We start from the raw sequence: 25,114 nt of genomic DNA on the forward strand, positions 1-25,114 counted from the left end.
ATAACGTCTGCTACATCTGTATCTCACACACACATCTGAGTTTAGACTTGGTTTACAGTGCAGCTATTAAACAAATCTAACACATGCAGATGGTAGAGAGTATAACGGCTTAGTGTGCCTACTGCGTGGTTTACTTACACCCCCCTAACAAACTGAGATGACACAGTTTTGTGGAAGTAAAAATGGTCACAGCTTTATTGTTTTAACAATACCTGAAAATAACTGTCAGGCCATTATCTTAGTCCTTTGTCATCCCTATTCTCGGTATCTCCCCCCGCCCTAATCTACCATCCACCAGGAGAGACACTCTCCGCCACAAGAGACACTCTCCACGGCCCCCGTCTACCGTTCACTGGGAGAGACACTCCGCCGCGAGAGACACTCTCCACGGCCCCCGTCTACCATTCACTGGGAGAGACACTCTCCGCCGCGAGAGACACTCTCCACGGCCCCCATCTACCGTTCACTGGGAGAGACACTCTCCGCCGCGAGAGACACTCCACGGCCCCTAGGTCCCCCTTATCAGAGCCACCTGGGCCTACCCGCATAGGATAGAGCCCAGCTGCCTAAGATTGGTGCCAGGGGTACAGCGCCTGACCGCCTGCGTCGGCGCCTCCAGCCCGCACAATCTTTTCAGGCGGACTGTTACCTGGCGGCCCATCCGCATCGGATGGAGCCCCATTTCGGGTATTCACGGTATCGCTACGATGATTGGCCTGACAGTTCCGCCACCCGGAGGACCCAATAAGGCCACTTACTGGGGACTCACCCCACACCCCACGCTGTGACCCTAAACCCTGACTGCTGATTGCTTGCAAAGGCCTACGCATGTTATTAATAAAATATCGAGGGGCCCCCGCTGTGAAGACAGAAAACATGTTAGAAGATTATTTAATTACTCGCCTGCCGGACCCTAATGTACCCCTTTTAAGCATTTGCTTGTGAATCTGAAGCTGCTGGGGGCCAAGAGTAACAGCCGAAAAGGCTGCTTCTATGTCAATTTTACCAATAGTGCTCCCTCCCCATATGTCTTAATTATCCCTTATGGCAGTGTCGAATGATTGGTACTGTATCCGGCGTAACTTGGGTCTATTATGGCCTCATACCCCCCTTGGGTATGACTGGTCTTGTATTAGCCTGAATATAATTTTTTTTTTTTTTTTTTGCACCCGGGGAAATAATTAACTGAGCTATATGGGGGGGGGGGGGGGATGTGAATGGGCCCACCAAGAAAAACCCACCTTCTCCCGGTCGGGGTACCCCTTTAGCCAACGGCCCAAACCGCTATGGCTGACCGGTGTTGGGGCCTTCCCTCTCCCCTTGCTGCGATTGCCCAGGGTCTTTGAAGCACTTCTTGGTGGGGTGGTTACCCCCGCACAGGCTACACACATGTCTAAACTTGCAACCCGCCCCCAGCTAGCAGTGTTTATCATTAAACGCCCAACACTCCCTTTTATTGCCCCTGCTTGTTGAATCACTCCCGGGCCGACCGCCTGGACCCTTGGAAATGGGGGCGTCGCCCCCCTGCTTCCTCCGTCCCACTAACTTCATCCACAATTCCATGTCCCTCTTCCCCAAACTCAACCGTGTACGCCCCTGCCACCTATGCCTGAACTGCTCGTCATAATCCCACCACGCTGACCCCCCGTGTTCAGCATGTATGGTCTGTATCACATTCAGGTATTTCATCACAATATGCAATTGTTTTGGATGCTTTGAAAGGAAACAGTCCCCGAACACAATGAAACCCATAATCCAGTTTGCATTACTCCTCACAACCTGCACTTTCTCGCCGCGTCCCGCGCGCGCTTCCTCTCTGCTCGCCCCGTTACAGACAGCTTGAACATATCCACATACTTCCTGTTACCTATGTCACTCTGTTCTCCTGGGAAGGTGTGTGTACAGGGAGCTAGTCTCGACCGCGAACGAATCCTCTGCGCTGTGGGCGGAAACCGCACCCTTGTCCTTGCGTGCTTTGCCTTATCTGTCCTACTCCGCTTTGCTGCCTTGCTCAATGCTTATACCTGCTTCCTTATGCGCTTTATCCCTGGGGTCTCGTCACTGTCTGCGTCGCTGCTTGCGTCTGACTCGCTGCTCGCTCTAGCGCTCTCACTATTGTCACTGTCTGACCCTTGGGACTCACAGTCCGACCCTGTCCTAACCGACCTCACATCACTAACATCCTCATTTTCCAACAGTGCCTTATCATGCTCACCTGATCCTGCGGCCTGGACACCTGGGTGACTGGTCCTGGATTTTTTACTCGCTGCACGGCTCCTATTTCCGCTCCCCGGATCGGCGACTCTTCCGAGCGCCCTTGGTACCGGCGCATTTGCCGGGGGGGGGGGGGGCGCCCGGGACACTGGGGGAGACTGCGTGCCACTCCGTAGCCAGCGGAAGTGGGGCTGCCGTTGAGGGATCCCAAGCTGGCGCGGGTGCGCCAGGAGCGTATGGCAAAGGGGCGGGTGCGCAGGTGCATAAGGCACAGGGGCGGGTGTGTGGGGCAGTGGCGCATATGGCACCGGGGTGGCTGCTAGGGGCGCAGGTGCGTATGGGGCGTGCACGTACGGCGCAGGGGCGTAATGCGTTTAATGTGCGGGTGCGTACGGGGGGGTTGGGAAGACGCGTGGACGTAAGGCACATGGGTGTAATGCGCGTGGGCATAAGGCGCATGGGGGTCATAATGCGCCTGGGCTTAGGGCAGGGGAAACCCGTGGGGGGTAACGCCACTGCGGCAGTGGGTGGGATGGTGGACAGAATGGGGTGGCTCAGTCCAGCCATGGGGGGGGGGGTGGTCTGGTCAGCAGGATATGGAATGGTGTGGGCAGCATGGGGGGGGGGGATGCACTGTGTGGCGGGAGGGGTGACCAGGGCAGCATGGGGAGAGGGTATCAGTGCAGCAGGGGGAGAGTTGTATAAGTGCAGCAGGGGGAGGGATGACCAGGGCAGCCTGGGGAGGGGTGACCAGGGCAGCAGGGGGAGAGGTGACATGGGCAGCAGGGGGAGAGGGGGCCAGGGCAGCAGGGGGAGAGGGGGGCCAGGGCAGCAGGAGGAGAGGGGGGCCAGGGCAGCAGGGGGAGAGGGGGGCCAGGGCAGCAGGGGGAGAGGTGACCAGGGCAGCAGGGGGAGAGGTGACCAGGGCAGCAGGGGGAGAGGGGGGCCGTTTTTCTGTGAGGGGGAGTAAAGCAGCCTGCATTTCCCTGCTCTGCACGGAGCAGGCACCGGAGTGAGGCTGGGGGGTGGAGCTGGCATGCCGGGCTGATTCTCTCAGTCTCCGGCTGGGAGCGGGGCTGAGGGAGGGCTGGGAGCGGGGCTGAGGGAGGACTGCTGCTTCTGCTTCCGTGGGGCTGCCGATGCAGGAGGCTGGGTTCTGCTGGGCTGCTTCATTGTGCTGGGGATCGGTGATCACGATCGGGAGCCACAGGGACCTGCAGGGTGAGAAGAAAACAGAATCAGTGATCAGTTCCTGCAAGCGCAAGGTTTAATTAGCCCGCCCCATTAGCCCCTCCCCTTGTTGATTGACGTGCAAATCCACCAGACCTCGTGGTGGGGGGAAGGAAAGGAAGGCACGTTAAGTACCCCCTGGAGGCACGGGCCATTATTGACGCGACGGCCCCATTTTGGGACCTCTGCTTCTCTTTTCCTTTACTGTGAATTCAATATGTTGCCAAGTGTTTTCTTATTGATTTGCTCATGTCTGAGTTCAGAGACACAAGTATTCCTCCCATGGTGCAGGCTTGTGGTTAAAACCATATTTAGTTCTTTGCTTTTAGCATTGTGGTCTGATGGATACAATTTTTTACAATTCGGTCACGTATGTATGTATGTATGTATGTATGTATGTATGTATGTACAGTATGTAAACAAAAATGCCCAAAGCTACTTCCAATGTCACAAAATATATTCTCTTGAAAAAGGGTCATTTAGTTTAAACCTTTGGCCAAAGCGTTGTAAGCCTGCTGCCACTTCAATGCATGACCGTTAGCAGGTCCTAACACTCCCCGAGTTAAAATTCTTATTTACCTCTATAATTACGGGAAGAATGATCAGCATTGATCTGTCGTAAACCCAAGAGAATATATAATAGGTATTGCACTGTTTATTTTTGTCACATTGGAAGTACCTTTGGGCATTTTTGTTTGTTTTTTGTTGTATACATTTAGCCACGCCCACTAGCACAGACGTGTGTCTGTGTGTGTGTCTGTGTGTGTGTCTGTGTGTGTGTCAACAATACCATTCCCACGTCCGAAAAAGTCTGTATTAGGCATCAATACAAAATGAACAGGCCGCCCAACCCGACGTTTCGGTTCCGACGTGGCACCTGTGAAAGGTTCCACTCCGGAACCGAAAACGTCGGGTTGGCCGGCCTCTTCATTTTGTATTGATGCCTAATACAGACTTTTTTGCTTATACTGATCTGAATGCAGTCTTCCTTTACCGGACGTGAGAATGGTATTGTTGTTCTATTATTATTATTAGACACTGGCACCTGTTGATGTTTTTTAGTACATTGAGTGCAAGCTGAAATTTTTTTCTTTATATTGTGTGTGTGTGAGTGTTGTTTATATATATATATATATGTATATGTATATATATATATATATATATATATATATATATATATATATATATTCAGTATATGTGTATGTATATATATATATATATATATATATATATATATATACACACACACACACACACACACACACACACACACACACACACACACACACACTATATATATATATATATATATATATATATATATATATATATATATATATATATATATATATATATATATATATTATGTTTGGGGTTTCCCAGAGCTTGTTATATACATACATACGTATATGTGTATACAGGCATACCCCGGTTTAAGGACACTCTCTTTAAGTACACTCGCGAGTAAGGACATATCGCCCAATAGGCAAACACCAGCTCGCGCATGCGTCTGTCAGCACGTCCTGAGCAGCAATACCGGCTCCCTACCTGTACTGAAGCTGTGCGCAAGCGGGGAGACTATAGAGCCTGTTACAAATGCGGTTTTTACATCAGTTATGCACGTATATGATGATTGCAGTACAATACATGCATTGACAAGTGAAAAAAAGGTAGCGCTTTACATACATGCTCCGGACCCATTGCGTACGTTAATGTGGTGTATGCCTTTATATTGCTGTCTTCTGTCCACAGGCTGTCTGGCTTGTCCGAGGCCTGACTAAGGCTAGTAATGTAGTGTGCGCTGGTGCGAGTTTGGCTGTTGCATGTGGTGCGGGCTTTTCGTGTGTAGAGGGTGAGCGGGGGCGTGGCTAAGACATCACAGCGCTAGGCCACGCTGTGATTTGGTTCACAGCATCATGTGGAGCGGCAACAGCGCGAAAATACAATTCTCTTTTCCTGGTCTGCCTCGCCACCGCTCACGGCTGTGCGCACGCACGTCCCTAATATTGAAACATCTGGCTAACACAGCAAATTATTGATGTGTGCGTGCACGGTAGAGCACGCGCATACTATATTACACGCCTACGGCTGCGCTTATAGTTCTGGCGACACGACGTTGTGTCAAAACAAATGCATTGCTATGGTCGCGAATCGCTGGAAGTCATCTCAATTTGATTTTTCCAGCAACCGAAGCCTGACGTCGCCGGCACTATAAGCGTAACTTAAATCAGGGGGGCGCAAACTTTTTTTCCCTGTGCCTTCCCTCCCCCCCCTTCCCTCCCCCCCACCGGAGGTTCCCCTCTCTCTGCGTCCCACCCCCGTTTACCTTGGCTCCGGCGGCATGACATTTGCTCTAGGAGGATGTGGGTTAGGGTTAAAGTGCCCTAATCTGACAGTACAGCTGTTAAAGTTACAGGAGTAATTTGCATAGTGTAACATAGTTTCAGTGGTAGGTTTCAGTAACTATTTAATCTAAAATGTAACAATTGTTCAGCAGCTGTAACCATATATTCCAGTCTCCAGCCTCATGGATCGATTGCAAATACTTTTGCATGTAAGTTAAAGGGGTCAGGGTGACCTACCTCTAATAAAGGAATGTCGCGTGGAATAGTGAATGGCCAAGCTGAACCATTTTGGTGTCCTGCACTCCCTTGCCTGAGGCGCACCACCATATCACATAAGAATCAGGTCACATTGACCTGATTTATATATGAAGAGCTTAGTTCACAAAAAAAGGTTTATTTAAACTATAAATCTGCCTGCTCTAGGGATTTTTTCTACCCCTTATGTAATTAAGTTAAACATCCTGAGCTTATAGTTTTGCAGGTTCGGGACTGTCGCAGTTTTATCAACAATTTCAGGAAATATTAACTTCAGGCACCATCATCTTTGTAAGCCAGTGGTAGTCAACGTAATATACTCTAGGCACCCTTGTGCCATTATAAGGGGCTACAAATTAAACACATACATATATATTTGGGGGAGGGGGATTGTACCTTGAATTTATCTACTCGTGCATATTCAGCAGGAACGTAGGATCCGTAGGTAGTAGCATCACCCCTTCCAGACAGCTGCCCAATGCCAGGGTGCGTATCAATACTGTCCTGTTCTTCTTACAATGGGAACTACTGATTAGTACATGAGATGAGCAGGTCAGTATTCTTCAGCGCACTGTTAGACAGGTGAGGGAGCAGTGAGCAACTATGATTTAGTGGCTGCACCGAGAGCGGGCTACTGGGGGCAGTTAGTGCTCGGGGCCTGCTGGTGAAGCCTCCACTGGCGTGAGCTGGCTGGCAAATTTAAGCCTGGGCGGGGGGTGGAGGACAAGCCCAATTAACTGCCCAGGAACCAGGCGGCTCACACAACATACACCAGTGATTTTCATACAAGAAAAAAGAAACAGAGCGCACGCTCTCATAGGGTTAATAAATATTTAAAAGTGTATATACGAAAGGGATAAGAATTGCACATACCAAATGGTTTAGTCAAATAAGCAGGGCATGTTTAGGGCACGTGTTACCACTCAAGGATGCAGGTAGCTTGCTTCAGGAACTCCTCACAGACTGCAGGCTCTGTTCCGGATAGAGGCGTCTCTCATCTGCTGCTGCACTGTCCTGGTAAGTCTTTTACTTCAAGTAATGTCCATACACAAGGGGTAACATGTAAGGTAAAACTGGAACAAACACTTCCCGCACTGTCAGGGTCCGGCTGTCCTAGCCTAGAGTATGGTAAATAAAGCTACTGATACCACACCGGGAACGATGACGTCACTGAAGCACACCTGTAGATCGGCGACGGCCAACGCGATAATAAGCGGAGTCTTGTGAGTTACCGGAGCAGGATCACTCTGACAGTTAGCACTCTGGGATAGTTTTAAAACAAATAGCAACAACGATCCTACATGTTTCGTAGACCAAACTACTTTGTAGGGGATCCCTAATTTATATCACTTTTCACTTTGTCACTAGTTATTAGGTTAATTCCTTTATCACTTTTAGTGCACTGTCACAAATTATTGGTTTAATTTTAAATATACATATATTCTTGACACCTTTCACCTATTCAGTGCGCAGTTTATTTTTTTGTTTGACCGGTGGTTTTCAACCTTGTTTTGGTTAAGGAAACCCAGAATTAAAATGTGAAATGCTGGAGAGCCCCAACCCTTGCCGCCCGTCTCTCGCGTCTCTTCTCCCTCACACTCTCATCCTTATACTCCCTCTCCCCCTTACGCTCCGGTCTAGCGACCCGTTTCACACCTCACGAGCCCCCTTTATTTCCCCCCTTCATGCCATGCCCCCGCTCTCATTACCCAACTCGCTCAATCCCCCCTGCCTCGCATGTATTTATCTCCCTTGTGTGTCACTCTTATTACCTCTTTTCCTCACCCCCTCTCTCCTAACTCGCCCCCACCTTCCGTCAATTATCCCACTCACTCAACCCCCCCCCCCCCACAAAATACATACCAAGAAACCCCAGCCGCCTAAATATATACAAACCCCCCACACCCAAATACATACCAAAAAAAAACAAATACATATAATCCCCCATACATCCAAAAATAAACCCCCCCAAATACATATAAAAATGCAGACCCCCTCCTCAATACATAATAAAAATATATCCCTTCCTTATTAAATAATAAAAATACACCCACCCAAATACATAATAAAATGCACCCACTCCCCAAGAAATAATAAAAAATAACCCCCCCTCCCTCAATACATAATACAAATACACCCAGCCCCCAATACATAATAAAAATGCACCCAGCCCCCAATACATAATAAAAATGCACCCAGACCTCAATACATAATACAAATACACTCCCCCACACCACCCAAACACGTATGAAAAATACAGACTTGCCATGGGGATGGTCTCGGGCCGGGCCCGGTGACTGCGGGGGTACGGCAGCCGGACAAAGCAGTTGCCGCCGGGCCCCAGCTCTCCCCCAGCTGCAGGCCTCTTCCTCACTCTGTCCCACGCTGAGCTTCTGACGTCAGCAAGCGCCAGGCCTCCCTCTCATGCCGAAGCTGGGCCAAGCTTACTTCCTGCCCGCTGACATCAGAGAGGCCAGTCGCGCACTGACGTCAGAAGCTCGGTGTGGGACAGAATGAGGGAGAGGCCTTCAGGTGGAGAGAGCCAGGGCCCGGCAGCAACTGCTTTGTCCAGCCGCCGAGTCCCCCCCGCCCTGCAGCCACCAGGCCCGGGACACTCTTTCCCCCCCCCCCCCCCCCATTGTCGGCGGCCCTGCTTCCCCCTCTCTTAGGCCTGTACTATAGTGAGTGAGCGTGTCAATGATAATTGCATGTGTGAGCCTGACATTGATATAGTTGAGATGCGCACGTACACGGCCGTGAGTGCTGGTGCAGCAGATCTGATGAAAGACATGAAATTTTTGGCGCGCCACGTGACACTGTGAGCCAACCACAGTGAGGCCTACCCTTCTGATGTCATGGCCGCGTCACCGTTTGGACAACAGGCACAAAACGCGCGTGCCAGCGCTTACTATAAAACCAGCATTAGGCCGCGATTATAGTGGGCGACATCGGAACAATTGAATGTATATGAATGAAGGCGCATATAGTGCTCGCGACCAAGTGCTATGGAGCGACAGACTGCAGAGCAGACAATTGAAATTGATTTTGGAGCGTCACGTGTGCGGTTCAGCCAATGTGTGAACCGCTCACGTGACATCACAGCCACGCCTCCGCGTCGCCTTCAGCCAGTTTGTTTCGCGCATGACCACGAGGTCACACACATACACGGTGGCCTTACTGCGTTTCGTAAAATACTACAGCATTACAAAAAAAGGAAAGCTTCACTGCGGAATGCATAATAAAAGATGAGTTCAATGGACGTACTAATGAGCAACATTTAAACTTCATAAGAGAGACAAAAAATAACTGCGCATTTGTGTCATTTCCCTCCCCTTGATAAATGACTCCAATAGAGGTTTTAAAGTGTTTTTTTTTATAGAATTTTTAAGTGTGCTTACTTACACGCATGTCTCTGCAACCACCGCGCCCCCCCTACAAAGGTTTCTCGAACCCCCCTGGGGGTTGCGCCAATTTGCGTACCGCTGATATATACACATGTACACACTATTATTGTTATTATTGAAATTTGGTCCGTTCCTCATTACAGAACTGCTTCAACTCTGTTACAATTGAGGGCTTTCTTGCATGGACAGCTCGCTTCAGGTCCTGCCACAACATTTCAATGGGGTTTGACTAGGCTATTCTAAAACGTGAAATTTATTTTTCTGTAGCCATTCTATTGTTTATCTAATTGTATGTTTAGGATCACTGTCTTGCTGCTTGACCCACTTTCGGTTCAGCTTCAGCTCACTGACAGATGGCTTGACATTCTCCTCTAGAATCTTCTGCTACAACGCAGAATTCATGGTTTTGTCAATGATGGCAAGCCGTCCAGGTCCTGAGGCAACAGAGCCGTCACAAACCATCACACTCCCACCACCATGCTTGACGGTTGTGATGAGGTTCTTCTGTTCGAACGCAGTATTTGGTTTTCGCCAACCATAACATTTCTCATTGCGGCCTAAAAGTTCTGCCTTTGATTAGTCTGAACAGAGAACATTGTTCCAGGAGTCTTGTGGATCATCTATGTGCTCTATGATCAACTTAAGACAGCCGCAATGTTCTTTTTAGAGAGCAGTGTTTTTCTCCTGACTATCTTTCCATGAACACCATTCTTGTTCAGTCTTTTTCTGATAGTTGAGTCATGAACACTCACATTAGACAATGCAAGAGTGGCCTGGATGTTACTCTGGGGTTCTTTTTATCTTCCTGGATGATTTGCCGGTTTGTTCTTGGAGAGATTTTGGTCTACTGCTCCTGGGTAGAGTGACTGGGGCTTTGAACTTTCTCCATTTTTAAACTGTCTGGATTGGTGAAGCTCCAAATCCTTAGAAATAGTTTTGTAACCCATTTGGAGTGATGAACAAACGTAAGTGCTTTTCTGAGATCCTTCTAGATTTCTTTTGATCATGGCATGACCGTGTTTTCACACACCTGTATAGTGCAGACCAAACTCCCAAAGTTTCTTATCTTTATATAGACTGGAGCTTCCCACACTCACCCCTGATGATCTATGTCATTATTTAAACACCAGATTCTAATTATCCCCTTTAATTTAGCTGGTAAAACAAGGGTTTCACTGACCTTTGCACATACCCTGACTCATAATTATTAATTTTGTCTAATTTATAAATCATTTTGTTTCAAAAGACATGGAATTGGTTAATATAAACCCTATTGGATAGTTAAGACAAGACTGGTTTTGATTCAAGGTTGTCCGTAATTATCTTTGGGGTTCACAAATGTTTTTGTGTGTGTGTGTGTGTGTGTGTGTGTGTGTGTGTGTGTGTGTGTGTGTGTGTGTGTGTGTGTGTGTATTTACATCTTGTATATATAACACTGAAATAATGTTTGTGTGTGTATTTGTTCCCCCTGTGTGATTGGCCCACGGACGGCCACAGCTCATTGGCCTGAATGTCACAGCAGGGCGTACCCCCTCACATTACATGCACTTCTTGGCCTCACTTGGAGTTGGAAGCTCACTTGGCAGGACAACAACGTTGCTACTCGCGCTCCTCGGCGCCGCCGCGCTCACCGCCTCACCTTTCCCCGTCACAGAAAAAGCAGGCACCGCTTCTCGGCGCCAACGGCCTCACCTCTCTCCCCACACCCCAACCCCCCTCCGGTCACAGCAAAAGCAGGCACCGCTCCTCGGCGCCAACAGCCTCACCTCTCTCCCCACACCCCAACCCCCCTCCGGTCACAGCAAAAGCAGGCACCGCTCCTCAGCGCCAACGGCCTCACCTCTCTCCCCACACCCCACCCCTCTCCCCACACCCCAGTCACAGCAAAAGCAGGCACCGCTTCTCGGCGCCAACGGACTCACCTCTCTCCCCAGACCCCCTCTGGTCACAGCAAAAGCAGGCACCGCTTCTCGGCGCAAACAGACTCGCCTCTCTCCCCACACCCCCTCTGGTCACAGCAAAAGCAGGCACCGCTTCTCGGCGCAAACAGACTCGCCTCTCTCCCCACACCCCACCCCCCTCAGATCACAGCAAAAGCAGGCACCGCTCCTCAGCGCCAACGGCCTCACCTCTCCCCCAACACACCACTCTCTCCCCCCAGCCCCCCCCCCCCGGGCTCTTCACCGCCAGGAGCGCCGGGGAGGAGAAGAAGCCAGCGGTGAGTCCAGGCCGGGGTCCAGCGAGCGGGTAGCACCCCCCACCTCCCGCCACCCCCAATCAGCAGCTCCGCTGACGGTGTGTGTGACGGGGCAAAGAGAGTCAGGACAAACACAGCCTCCCCCGTCTCCCCCTTCTCCTGCACCTCTGGGGGAGAGGGGGGACACAGTCAAGAGAGAGGGGGCAACACCAGACTGACTGACACACACACACACGCTGACTGCCTGACACACACGCTGACTGCCTCACACACACGCTGACTGACTGACCGACTGACACACCCACACACACACTGACTGACGCGCACACACACACACACACACACACACTGACTGACTGCCGCACACACACTGGCGCACACACACACACCGACTGACGCGCACACGCGCACACACACTGACTGACCGACTGACACACCCACACACACTGACTGACGCGCGCGCACACATACACTGACTGACGTGCACACACACACACTGACTACCGCACACACACTGACTACCACGCACACACACTGACTGACGTGCACACACACACTGACGCGCACACACACTGACTGCGGCACGCACACACACACTGACTCACACGCACACTGACTCACACGCACACACATACTGACGCACGCACACACACACACACACACTGACTCGCACGCGCACACACACACACTGACTGCCGCACACACACTGCATGAAGCTGTAAAGGGGGGGGCGCAACTGTAAAGGGTGGGGGGGAACGGATCGATGTGAACGGGGGACAAACAGAGAGCGGGGAGTGGGGGGAGGAGAGAGAGAGGGGGGGGAAGGAAGAGAGAAGGGAGCGGGATCATTACATCCCGGGCAACGCCGGGTATATCAGCTAGTTTACCCAATAAGCCCCCTGCACCAATGATGGGCGAGGGAATAAAATCCTTAGTGTTTCTGAATTTAATAAATGTTGGTCACTACCAGAGTCCAATGCCCATTTTGTAATCCTTATGGTGGTGGTGATTTGTTGGGTGCTAATTCTTCAAGCTGATTTCCCAGCTACTTGAAGAATAAGATATAAACTAAAAGAGAGGAGCACACCAACAAACCATCATGATGTGAGTTCCTTTAATATGGAGAATAACAAAAATGCACGCACATATTCTTCTAAATGTGATGTGCTAAAAAGCACCTCTGAGATTTGTCAGCGTTCTTTGGGATTTGATCCACATGGTGCAGCTGGAGACAGCCCCCTCTTCATTCTGGTGCCTCAGTCACACACTATTCCTGCACTGAACAGTGCGTCACCTTCCTCCGCAGAGCTCCGGCGCACGCACTCAAACACACGCACACCTCCCCCCCAACACGTGCATTATATACACACACCATGAATACATCATAGAGCGAGAGAGAAAAAGATGCACACAACATACCTATATACCTGTGTTTTTCAATAAGGGTTCCTAGGAACAGTTGGGCTCCCTAAAGGGCTCCCTGCAATTTTCAGGTCCTTTGAAAATTGTAGCGAATACAGAATAATATGCAATGCATCTGATCTCAGATGCGCTATTAGAGAGGGTTGGGGTTCCGCAGTACGTCACACTATAATTATAGGGTTCTTTAACTAAAGTTAAAAAAATACTGATATATTCCAAGTGCTGAGAGGTTTCAGCCCAAAGAGCCGGGGAGGAGCTGCCATTTGAGCTCTGCAGTGCCACCTAATGGCTGGAATCTGCAGTGAGCTCAGCGGCACGCAATCATTTCTGCTTCTCTCCTCTCCAACCATCTGAATATTTAAAATGTGACCTGCCTGGGGGGGGGGGGGGGGGGGGCAATAGCGCCCTACACCTCTCGGCTACATACCTACCACGGGCCACTTCTTGCCACCAGTGTTGTAAGCAAATGAACAAAGGGAGTGTCTGACAAGCAACGTTCCCCACTTCTTTTTCCACCAGGGCGTTGCCGATTTTAAATAGCCCTAAATCTGATTTGAAAAATAGTTTGTGGGAGGTTTCTGCTTTAAAATTAAAATATAATTTTATTGGCATGAGTTACAAGATATTATTTTGGGGGAAATAAAAAGAAGTAATCAATTCTGGGGAAAGAGATAAATAATGTACCTCAAGATTTTAAGAGGATAATAAAGGAAATTCACCACAGAGTATATCGAGGCTAATTAAAAAGGCACATCAGCAAAAAGTATGCAAGTCAAATTTGTGTAATGGAAATTTCTGCTTAACAAAAAAAAACAGATCAATGATAACAAACCTACAGCCATCCCTTTCCAGGGTATTTTTAAAAAAAAATTCATTGAGCATAGAGGGAGACCAGAAAATATTTTCCAGCTCTACCCATTGAAATGAATAATGAATAACACATCTAAAAAAAATGATGGTGCTAAGCAAACAGAATCACATGGGAAAAAATTAAAGAAATCTCTCAGAGAAAAAGTAAGCACTTTACAAATCCCCTAGGGTTTTTTCCCCTTCTTTCTTAAGGATCTCTATGACAGGATGTCGCTGTCAAGTTAGCGAGGTTAATTAGTGAGGCTGTAGCATGATTTTGCCCTGGTCTGGCCAGTGTCCCTCAGGAGAGCTATCTGTGTCGCCATGAAGGAGATCTGCTTAGTATGATTTGGGTTGATGTGGACTGTCCATGTAAAATCGTCTCTCTCAGCACAGGTGTTTTATTTTTTCAACTGTTTACTTGGATGACTTCTCAAAATGCTCCCACACTGCATGAGGCTAAGGAACGAGCTCTGTTAAAATAGTGGACCATGACGTATGTTGCTTTCAGAGCCTGTATGTTAGGATGCATGTTCATGGCACGCATACAAGGAGTTGCAGATATGCCATGTGTGGATATTTAAGCGGATTCATTTCTTAAATTGAGTACTTTTTCCCTCTCTCCTGAGCAATGTAATAAAGTGTCCACTGGGTGCTCATTTGCATGCCACTACCCAGAATCCATGTCTGCAGCCTACAGAACAAAATTAGGGTAGAAGTGATACCTATAATGGTTTAAAGACTGCAAACTTTCAGGACCACTAGGATCTTTCTTTAGGCAAAATTTGTCGGAAGGAGCCCGCATGGTTCTGAAAACTTGCACTCTTTTTAACCATTAGTAAGTCCTATCGGGGGCCATCCTTTAAGGTTGGAGGAAAGGAGATTTCACCAGCAATAAAGGAAAGGGTTCTTTACAGTAAGGGGAGTTAAAATGTGGAATTCATTACCCATGGAGACTGTGATGGCAGATGCAATAGATTTGTTCAAAAAAAGGTTGGACATCTTTTTAGAAAGGAAAGGTATATAGGTATATACCAAATAAGTAGACATGGGAAGGATGTTGATCCAGGGATTAATCCGATTTGCCAATTCTTGGAGTCAGGAAGGAATGTATTTTTCCCCTAAATGGGGCTTTTTGTTTGCCTTCCTCTGGATCAATAAGTATAGATATAGGATAAAGTATCTGTTGTCTAAATTTAGCATAGGTTGAACTTGATGGACGTATGTCTTTTTTCAACCTTGTCTACTATGTAAGTCGATAAAAGTATAAATTATGCATTACTTTTTGTTCCGTCTATTCTATGGGCAAACTTAATACCAGCCATCATCTGTGGCACTGTACAACATGACAATGGGGTGAATGAAGCAGTTTTGGTGAAGTGTGGAAGACATGCAAACGCTTGGGAGAATTTTATCAGTGAGACACTTATTTGAAGACATTGGCACATAAGTTGGCCACCTCACGTTGATTATTTTTTTTGCTCCTTGTGTCAACCTATTACATTGCATGAAACATTTCTGCTCTGTAGGTTTTGTGCCGGCATGCTGTGTGACTGCTGGAGGCTTCATGCTGCTTTGATTAAGAAAATGTCTGTTGGCTCATTAACATTGTGTCTGACGTGTAACCTGGTCTCTTCACAATAGGGATGAACGTAAATATTTAAACTTGGGGATATGTAAAGATTAGTTACATTCGCTAACAGTTGAACTTATTTTTAAGACTCTTCCCGATCAAATGTAGTTGAACATATGCATATGTCGTTATGCAACCTCGGCACGTAGTTTTTACCTTTTTATTGCATCCAAAAGCTGCTTAGCTCAATAACTAAATACAAACTCTTGTCATGATACCCTTTGATTTCACTTTGCCATACTGTCCATACCTTCCACTTACCATCTTTACCGATATAAAGTTGTCAGTATTAATAACTTTCTGGTTCACTCCATATTTATAAAATGTTTTACCAGGATGTAATACATTGAGAGTTCTCTCGTTTTTAAGTATGTCCTGGGCACAGTTATGATAGCAATACATCGTTTTTAAATGTACAGGTTTTTATACATTATATTTAAAGGCCTTTCACGAACAGTTAAAGATAATGTTTTGGGCGTGTCACAGTTGCAGACCGGATTAAAATGTGAGACGGGTCTTGAAAGAACTTTGACCGGTGGTGGCTTTGAGAGTCTCGGGCAGATTGTTCCAACTGTGAGGTGCACGGTAAGAGAAGCGGCCAGATTCTTTGAACCTTGGGGCCGTGGACAGATTTTTGAGTCAGATCACAAGTGACGAGTGTTATGTTTGGTACAGGAGCTTGTTCAGTTAGGTGGGTAGCTTTCCTAGAAAGGCATGACGGGAAAACTGTACTTTGTGTCTGGACTCAAGTAATTGCCAATCTAGTTTGAGCATTTTGCAGTGATGTGTGTTGTAGTTGCATTGTAGTACAAAGCAGCATGTTGAATTGTAGAGGGTGTCTAGTTTGCCAAGGTGAGTTTGAGGTGCTGTGCCATATACTATGTCCCCATAGGCTGTAATTGCAATTAGCATATGCTGTGCAATGTGATTTCTGACCATCTGGCTGAGGGAGGATTTGTTTCTATAAAGTGCACTTAGTTTGGCATAGGTTGTGGATGTCAGGATATCAATATGCAACCCAAATGTTAAATGGGAGTCAAACCATATACCCAGATATTTAAAACTAGTGACAGGGGCTAGGATGGTATTGGAGTTGGTTCTGATCTATAGCTCTGTCGTTGGTAGCTTTAGAAATTTAACCTTAGTCCCAAATACCATCGTTACAGTTTTGTCAGTGTTTAAAAACTGTTTATTTTGAGAAATACACTTGGAAATAGACTTAAATACACTGAGTTTAAGTCTTGAAAAATCAGATTTAAGTATGTGTCCAAGGTCAGAGAAGCTAGGTCTATGTGCATATAAGATTGTGTCATCCGCATGCATGTGCATTGAAGCTCCTTTACAATCTGTAGGAAGATCATTGGAGGTCCTGCCATATTTCACTACACCTAGTTCCTGGTTAGATTTACCTGAATACGCATAAACCAATCTATTACCACGTGAGTGGGCATTTACAGGATATATACGGTATCACTTATGTATGAGACCGCCATGATAGTACATTGTATACTTTAAGTGCTATACACCCATACACTTTCACTGGGTTCGCCGACCTACTCCGTCACCGCTTTCTTTAGAGATTTTAGATTACTTTTAAATTACTTAAAATAGTTTTTGATTAGATGTGTACCTATTTAGTATTTAATAAATAATTTTTTGTTTTGTGTTTTAACCTCCTGGTACCCATATGGTTGATTATATATATATATATATATATATATATCTACACTCAGAGTTATATTTTAGTTGAGTGCAAACTTATGGGATTTCCTTCTGCTGGTCATCTCTGACCAACCCTATCTACCTGTTACATATTCCCATGCACCACTTTTTACCTATGGCATTTGATTACTAAGGTGAGCAGTGTTTATACATTCTCTATTCGTAACCTGGTACCCAGCCAGGTAAAATGATTCCTTTTGCCCGGGTAACCCATTACACAGTTTTCGGAAAATTTAGGACCCGGTACAACACCAAAAACTAATTCATATTGGTTTACACCCTTTTAAGAAAAGTGGAACTGTTAAAAATGTGGCGTAAAATATCCACTATTAACAAATCTTCAGGAAGTTACAAGTGCTTCCCTGAGAGAACACCAGAATTCCATGGAAACCCGATTGAAAACCACTGTCCTACAGTAAGGGATTGGTGGTACTTTCAGCAGGGAGGTCGAGCATAAGGTTGTAAATATGCCCTGCTCTCAAAGTGGTTATCCCTCTCCCTTATCTTTCGGGCACTCTGACCTGCTTTTGGGAAGTAAGCCTATGAGAAGAGAGTGCTCTGTTTACCTATATTTATATCAATCGGTGACCTGACCTAACAGAAGCTACCTAGTTTTGTTTCAAAGCAGGTCTTTGCACACACATTTGTCTGGCATTAACCCCTGTAGCCCTCAATATTATATGCCTTTTGTGGAGCTAAGCTTTGTACAGTCTGTAGCAAAATAAGGAAGGCGATAGAGGAATTGGGTAGTGTGATACCTTTTATTTGAGATACATTGATAAATGACAAGCTTTTGAACCACGCAGGCTCTTCATGGGGTACGGGAGAAGTACAGAAACAGAAGTTATTAAATACAGTACTGTAGAGAGGTCATATCTAGTTACAATTGGTATAGAGAGGAAGTGAGATTGCCAGAGTGTAGGCTAGTATGAAAATGAACACAGGAGGCTTAATAGGCTGCTATCTATTGTTATGTAATAGTGACCTAGACAAACAGACACAATCTCCCTTTTTTTTTCTATATCCTGGATATAATCTATCAATACGATATGTAATGCCTTCTTTTTCTGCATGTCTGCCATACTAATGAAGAACCTTGCAAGGTTCAAAGGTGTTTAACATAAACTATCTATTGGTCCACTATTCTCCCTACTTAATTTTACTTCAAGGAAGAAAGGGCCAACAAGGCTATCCATGTTCTCTTTGTACAATCTGAAAATTGTCTGAGATTATGCTATACTTGAATAAAACATAATACCTGTGCTTATAACAGGCCTGTCGAGTGTTCTTCATTTTGAATAAGTATTTGTTGCACTAAAAAAACAGATTCTGCTCTCCTCCGTTTCAAAGCTGTGCAGCCGGTACTATCACAATGCTACATGGGAAAACATATTGTGATTTAGGTGCTACTGTTAAAATTATTACTATTTAGTTTACGCAAAGTCATGATGACACCAAATCAAAAATTCACTTTTTTGTAGCACTTTTTACTTTGTGTGTTTATAATTAGAACTTCGACAGACTTGACTACTGGTAAATACTAGGCATTCAGTAATTTCATGGTATGTATATAGGTTCCTTCTGGAAATTCAGGTTTGTTCCACATTCTTGTTCTTCAAAATATAATAATAATAATAATAATATTATACCTTTTTATATAGCACTTTTCTCCCAATGGGATTCAAAGCACTTCAGTTACAGAAAGGAAAAAATAAATATAATATCTCATCTTACATTTCCGTTTGGTTGTAATTTGTACTGTACCGTATTCATATTTGTCATTTCTATCTCCATCTCCTGCTTTTCCTGCATTGCTGTCCCCTATTTTTTAAACTTCCTATCTGATGTTCCCAAAGATTCCTCATCATCTCCTATTCAAAATCTGCTATTTCTGGGAAGGTTTTATCAGCCTTGAGGAAATGGGGAGGTGATTTTATAAAGTCTCCTGGCTGTAAATCTGGTGATGTGTATGGTACCTATAGTGTCCCAGTGCACTAAAGCTGGAAGACTGATATTTGGCACCTTTAATGCTCCGAGTGGATTTCAGTGGAGTAATTCTTCCATTAATTTCTGCATCTTTGCCCCAAATTTCCATATCTAATTTAGAAGCTGCATCAAATGTATTCACCCCTCTGCTGCTCGCTTTTTTCTACAGTCTCTGAATGTCTTGTCCCCTTGTTTTAACTCTTTTCCTGCCAGACAGGGCAGCAACTTGTTGTAGCCCGTACTGACAATAAAATGGTTAACGATTATCCCTGCCCTGAAGAATCTGGCATCTGTTAGTGTCTCGTTTTCATATGTCTGCTTCACACCCATGTATTTTAAACTAAATTTGTACTCTAAAACACGGACTACATTGAAACGTGTATAAATAAGCGATCATTCCTTGTAGATTTGTTTGCACAAAAAAATGTTGTCTATATCTCTCCCCAAATAAAACAGTAATTTAGAAGTTCAGTGAAGGGATTTAGTTGACATGACCAACCCCCTAACCTTAACCTTCAGCAAAATGACTAATTTCTAATTCCACTGGTGTTTAAAAGCTATTTATTGTAGTGAGTGATTTAATGGTAACTGAACTCATGTAGTGCCCTCAGGGTATGCTGGGCGACAGCTCATTCATAGAGGCGGTTATACTTTTTAATGCTTTCTTTCCTTCTCACACAGCAGACGGCACAGTTGTTCATGTTTATGGTAATTATGTCCATCTATTTACAGTAAGGCTGTGCTTATAGTGCCTGCGACGGGCCCGAAAACAAAACAATTGACTCCGTCGCCAGCGTTTATTGTAATCGCGACAGCAACGTCACGTCTGGAAAATTGGTAGCGGGTCAAATTTGATTTTTCAGAGGCTGTTGCCACATGTGACAGCCTCTGAACCAATCAATCACACCGTCACCAGCGACCTAGCTGAAAGTTAAAGTATAACTTTCGCTACTGGCGACGGGTGACGTCATCTGTCGCGCGCACTATAAGCGCGGCCTAAGGCTACGGCCCCAGTCACTCCGCGCGAGCTGGGGTTGGAGCACCTGGTGGCGTGTGCACCGTCTCAAGCCGTGGTCTGTGCTGGAGCTGCAGGGGGAAAGACAAGCTTGCGACTGGAAGGCCGTGATGGGGGCGTGGCCATGACGTCACCCGGCTGGTTTGCCCTTATTGGCTGAACCGCTGGGGGGGGTGGGGCGTGGCGATCTCTTCATCGCCAGTTCTAAACACACTTTTCTTGTATTTAGAAAATCTGGTCGTGCATTGCGGCGGCAAATTGAGGGGCGGTTCTTGTTCCTGCAGCACACGCCATAGCACACGCTGCAGCAGGCACCGGGGACCTAACTTAAAAAATGGGGGCTTAGGTTTTTAGCATGTAATTAGAAAGTATGAGCCTCAGAAAAGTCAGCATAGTTTGGGGAGGGTCATTTTTTTTTTTTATTAAAAAAAATTATGTTTATTTCCCGATTGTACTCTTCATTGTGAAAGTATCCAGTAGGTTTTTTGTGTATGTTTTTTTTTTTTTTTTTTTTTTAAACTACCTGAATTGGTCGTGGTCCCAGCAATGACTGAGTTAATCCCTACTCGGCCCCTTCAAAGGAAACGCCACTTCTTTATCTGGTCCTGGGGAAATTGCCCCTTTTCTGCTCGAGATCCCTTAGGCTGTGATCATACCCAAAATTGCGCGCGATGGCACGCGCCTGATTAACTAAATAACAAACAAACCAATACGAGTGCACATACCAAGTGCGACGTAAGCACCACAAATTACTACAAAGTGTCTCCTCAAGCAATTTGAGATTTTGCTATTCACACACGACGGTCGCATCACGTGATTTGCATGGCCAATCACAGTGCATCATAAATAAACCAATCTGGCCATGTCCCCCTGCAGTAGCGCTATAAATCTCTGTGACGTGTTCACATATTGCACGGCGACATCGCTAAAATAACTTCACCGGATCGCTTTGCAGCTCTGCAGTTTTTGGTATAATTAAGACTTTAGTTACCAGTGGGACATGCAATACATTGCAAATCACAAATGTTTATGCAAAAAATTGTAATTTCATAAATATTTGTCGTGCATTGTGGGATGAATGTGAAGGTGAATTGTCTGATCCTGAATTCTACAAATGCTCCCATGTAGGAAGGGTCTACAGTCAATCGGAGCTGCCTGAACCGTGCAGAACTGTTACAGAAGCTGCATCTTGGAACTGTTTCTAGGTAAAGTTAAAACCCAGTCTTACTGGGAGACTTCTGGCTCTGCAAGTTACTGCTCCCTTGCTCTAGGTCCAGGGCTCTCCAACTTGCAGATTCAGATCTGCCCCACCACAGGCTTTGTTCTGGCTGCTGGGCTGTCTGCTCCTTCTAAATTTATTACAATTTCTCAGGCAGCTGACTGTAATCTTGCACACAAACGCACTTTTAAATCAAGATAATCTATATGGTAAAGATTACAAAACGTTGCTTAATATTTTGTAATCTTTAAATGCATCTAAAATGACAGTTCTCTTGTGGTACTGTGTTGGGAAACTTGTTGAGGAGCAGAGCTCTAGACCGTTTTGGAAAGCATAAAAGCCACTGGCGGAAACATGCCGACAAGTCCTTAAGTGAGGGGAGCAATGCTATTTTCCATCTCCCTAATTTATTGGCTCCTGGAGCTGGCATAACAATTTTTTTGGCCAAGAAGAGACGAATGATGAATCTCATGAGCCAGGGTGTCTCCGAGTACTATATCTAGCGCTGTGGATCCGGCTTCAGCTTTGAGCTTTTATGCAGATATTTATGCAATACATACTATGTTTAGCGAACAGGACATAGTGAACACAGACAACTCACGAGCACATAGAATGGAGTATCGCTACATCTCATGTACGTCCCTACTCCCATCGTCCATTTCCCCCAATACAGAAAGAACAGAACATTGCAATGGAGCGCTTTTCAGGGATAGTGTCTGTTTTATATTCAGAGCTTGGAGCCAAAAGAGTCTCCCAGACAAGCTCAAATGTCTGGTTTGGAGGGGAAAGGTCCACTATTCATTTTTTTTATTTTGGAACTTTATTTTTTCTATCTTTTGCCAGAGGAGCCTTTAATACTTGTGAGTGCCGGGGGCCGAGAGTGCCATGAGATCACTGCTTTCGTGAAGTGGTCATGTGATTGCTTCGTCACTGATGACTGAACGGAAGGGGAGGAGTCATCCAATTAACGTTTTACTTACTGATTTAAAAAAAATCCCGGGTAGGAACATTATGATGTAGAAACTGTCATGGGGCCCCTGGAGTGCCAGACCCTATGATGTAGTAGCTATATCTAAAGGGCACTCGTAGAGTTAACGCTGCAGGATTCGCAGACCGCAAAACGGGTAAACAGAGATTTCTAGTACAAGGGCTGTGCTGTTTTATTACTCCAAAGTTGCAGCACGGTCATTTTAAAAACTGTGAAAAAAAATTTTATTCAACGTGTTACTGAGCATAGTAGGTCACAATCTATCTTGTGGAGAAATGATGTAAAAATATTTCTTTGTGCGAAATGCTTAAAGATGGCGGCCATTATAACAAGGCTACTTTGGAAATGCTATTTTTTGTAGTATGTTTGAACTGCCAAAAAAGCAATTTTGTGTGCATTCTTTGAAAACTGAAGAATTTAGTGTTTTACATTTTTGCAAATATGACACAGCTGGTAAATTCTGTTAATCTTTGTATCTGTGCGGACATAGCCTAAGGAGTAGGGAGTTAAACTGATTTCTTCCAAGATAAGTGTTTGGGGCTGGAATTGAACCTGTGTTTCCAAGTCCAGGGCTTTATCTAACACACCACGCACCCTCCCAGCTGGCTTGACGTCAGCCGGCATGCTATGTGTTTATGACGAGAGATAGTTGTGCTTGCTTTGGGTGTGGGTACACTGGCTGTGACCGGTGTGATGGTAGGACAGGGAGAGCTTTTGACACGGGCTGTGGGAGTGTGGATGGGGGCGTGCTTGGGAAACCAGCGGCCTGTAAAAAGTGAGTGACGTTCCGGCACAGCACACTGCTCTGCAAAGAATTGTCAGTCGCAGCTTCGCAGAACAGGTATCTTACCTGTGGTTGCACTGCACTCTGTTGCATAATGAACAGCTCTCGTCGTCAGACTCTTCCAGCACCAAGATCAGCACAGGCACAGTCCCGTGTCAGCACAGCACTTATGTCTGGTAAGTAACTTGTAGTGATACACACAGAGGTATCCTTAACTGGAAGAAAAACATTTTTTAAAGAAAGAAAAGATTTAACGCAGATTAGGACAATTAGGTGGAAGGTCCTTAACTGCTGTCAATTTCTGTTTCTATGTAATCAAATGGTAGTGGTATGGGGACCATTGAATATTTGATTAAATATGAAAAAAAAATTGACTTTTTTTTAGGGGGACGGATTTTAATGCAGTTAATATTCTTGTTGTACAGAGTATCCACTGCTCCTCCACATCATGCTTTTTCTTTAAAAAAAAAAAAATGTAACTAAAGTAGCCAAAATCTACAAATTGCAATGCTACAATTATTCTTGGGTTGCTTGTTTTGCTTTTCCAGCCCGACTTGTTCTATAAACCACGGTAATAACCAGCAGGAAAATCCCCCTTAACCCATCCTTAATTTAAATTACAACTGTCGCACGTTGAGGATCTGAAAGTGGTAACGCATATACTTAGAGAGCCGAGCTTGCTGAATACCACAGGGGCACTTTGCTACAACAATGACTGCGTTTAATCAGCTGAAATGGTTTGATTTTTAATCAGCTGAAATGGTTTGATTTTTAATCAGCTGAAATGGTTTGATAGCTACAGACTTATTTGATGGCATAATTCATTGGCCTTTGATATGGAAGACACTGGTTATAAACTTTGTGCCGTGTGTGATATTGAGCAACTCACTTTATTATCCCAATACTAGAAACCTTGCAGGTTTGTGTCTCTCTATACAAGGGAGCACTATTTCCCTCTGAGTTAACAAACTAGGAAAATTGGTACCTAGAAAAACCTCATCCCCCATCAGCCACGTATTATTTGAATAGCTCTGTGTGCCAGCACTTATTGGATGCCAGCCTGTGTCTATAATGCCCAGTGACCTGCCCATTGTGTAAAAGTTAACCTCATGAGAGATTTGTGTACTTCCCTAATAAAAGGACATAATGAATAGACTTGTGGTTAAAGCACTGGTCTCTGAAGTGGGAATCCCTGATTCAAGTTCTGTTATCTTAACAGCTTTCCTTATTTCCACGTACATCAGGTACTAAAACGTAGTCTTTAGCAGCGTCCAAAGGATGATTCTTTATCCTCACTACTTCACGTTCAATTTCCTTCCCCCCAGCCCCCTCCCGTTTTTTTATTTTTTATATATATATACTGTATATATACACCTGATCATATTACAGTACGTAAAATTTCTATGGCATTGAAACGTTAATGTAATATTGCAAAAGTGGAAGCGTTGAATAGCTTATTCTTTACAATAAGAACAATGGAACCAATATAAAAAACAGGGTGTGTGCGCCGAGCACGCACGCTGGAAGTGAAACTTCTTAGCGTTGTGACAGAAATTGCTATTTGTGGGGGGTGGGGGTTCTCCATAGAATGAAAGACTTTGTGGTGTGTTTTTTTTCCCAGCAGAAATTTGAAGTGTTTAATTAAATGAACGGTACCATGTTATACGTGTGTATGCAGCCACACACACACTGCCTGTAAGAGGTATAAGGCAGGGGAGCACAAATTTTTGAAGCTGCGCCTCCCTGCCTGGCCTCTCCCGGTCTAGCGCCCTCTCTCCTACCTGCTAGCTGCGTGAAATGACGCACCGGGATCGTGTGACGTCACGTGACCCCGTGGCGTCATTTGACACC

General features: G+C 45.6%; 1 protein-coding gene across 2 annotated transcripts in view; it reads left to right on the forward strand.

The window, feature by feature from the left end:
• Nucleotides 1-25,114, forward strand: part of SPATS2 (spermatogenesis associated serine rich 2) — a 129,557-nt gene that overhangs the window by 65,554 nt on the left and 38,889 nt on the right. The window contains exon 1 of one of the 2 annotated variants that reach the window (XM_075591272.1): nt 23,282-23,439. The exons of the other annotated variant lie outside the window; for it this stretch is intronic. Coding sequence (XP_075447387.1) covers nt 23,358-23,439 — 82 coding nt within the window. The 5' untranslated portion in view covers nt 23,282-23,357. Of the gene's footprint in view, nt 1-23,281; nt 23,440-25,114 lie in introns of those variants that run through there. 2 annotated transcript variants of the gene reach the window in all.

The sequence above is a fragment of the Ascaphus truei genome, chromosome 3, assembly GCF_040206685.1.
Source record: "Ascaphus truei isolate aAscTru1 chromosome 3, aAscTru1.hap1, whole genome shotgun sequence".
NCBI lineage: Eukaryota > Metazoa > Chordata > Amphibia > Anura > Ascaphidae > Ascaphus > Ascaphus truei.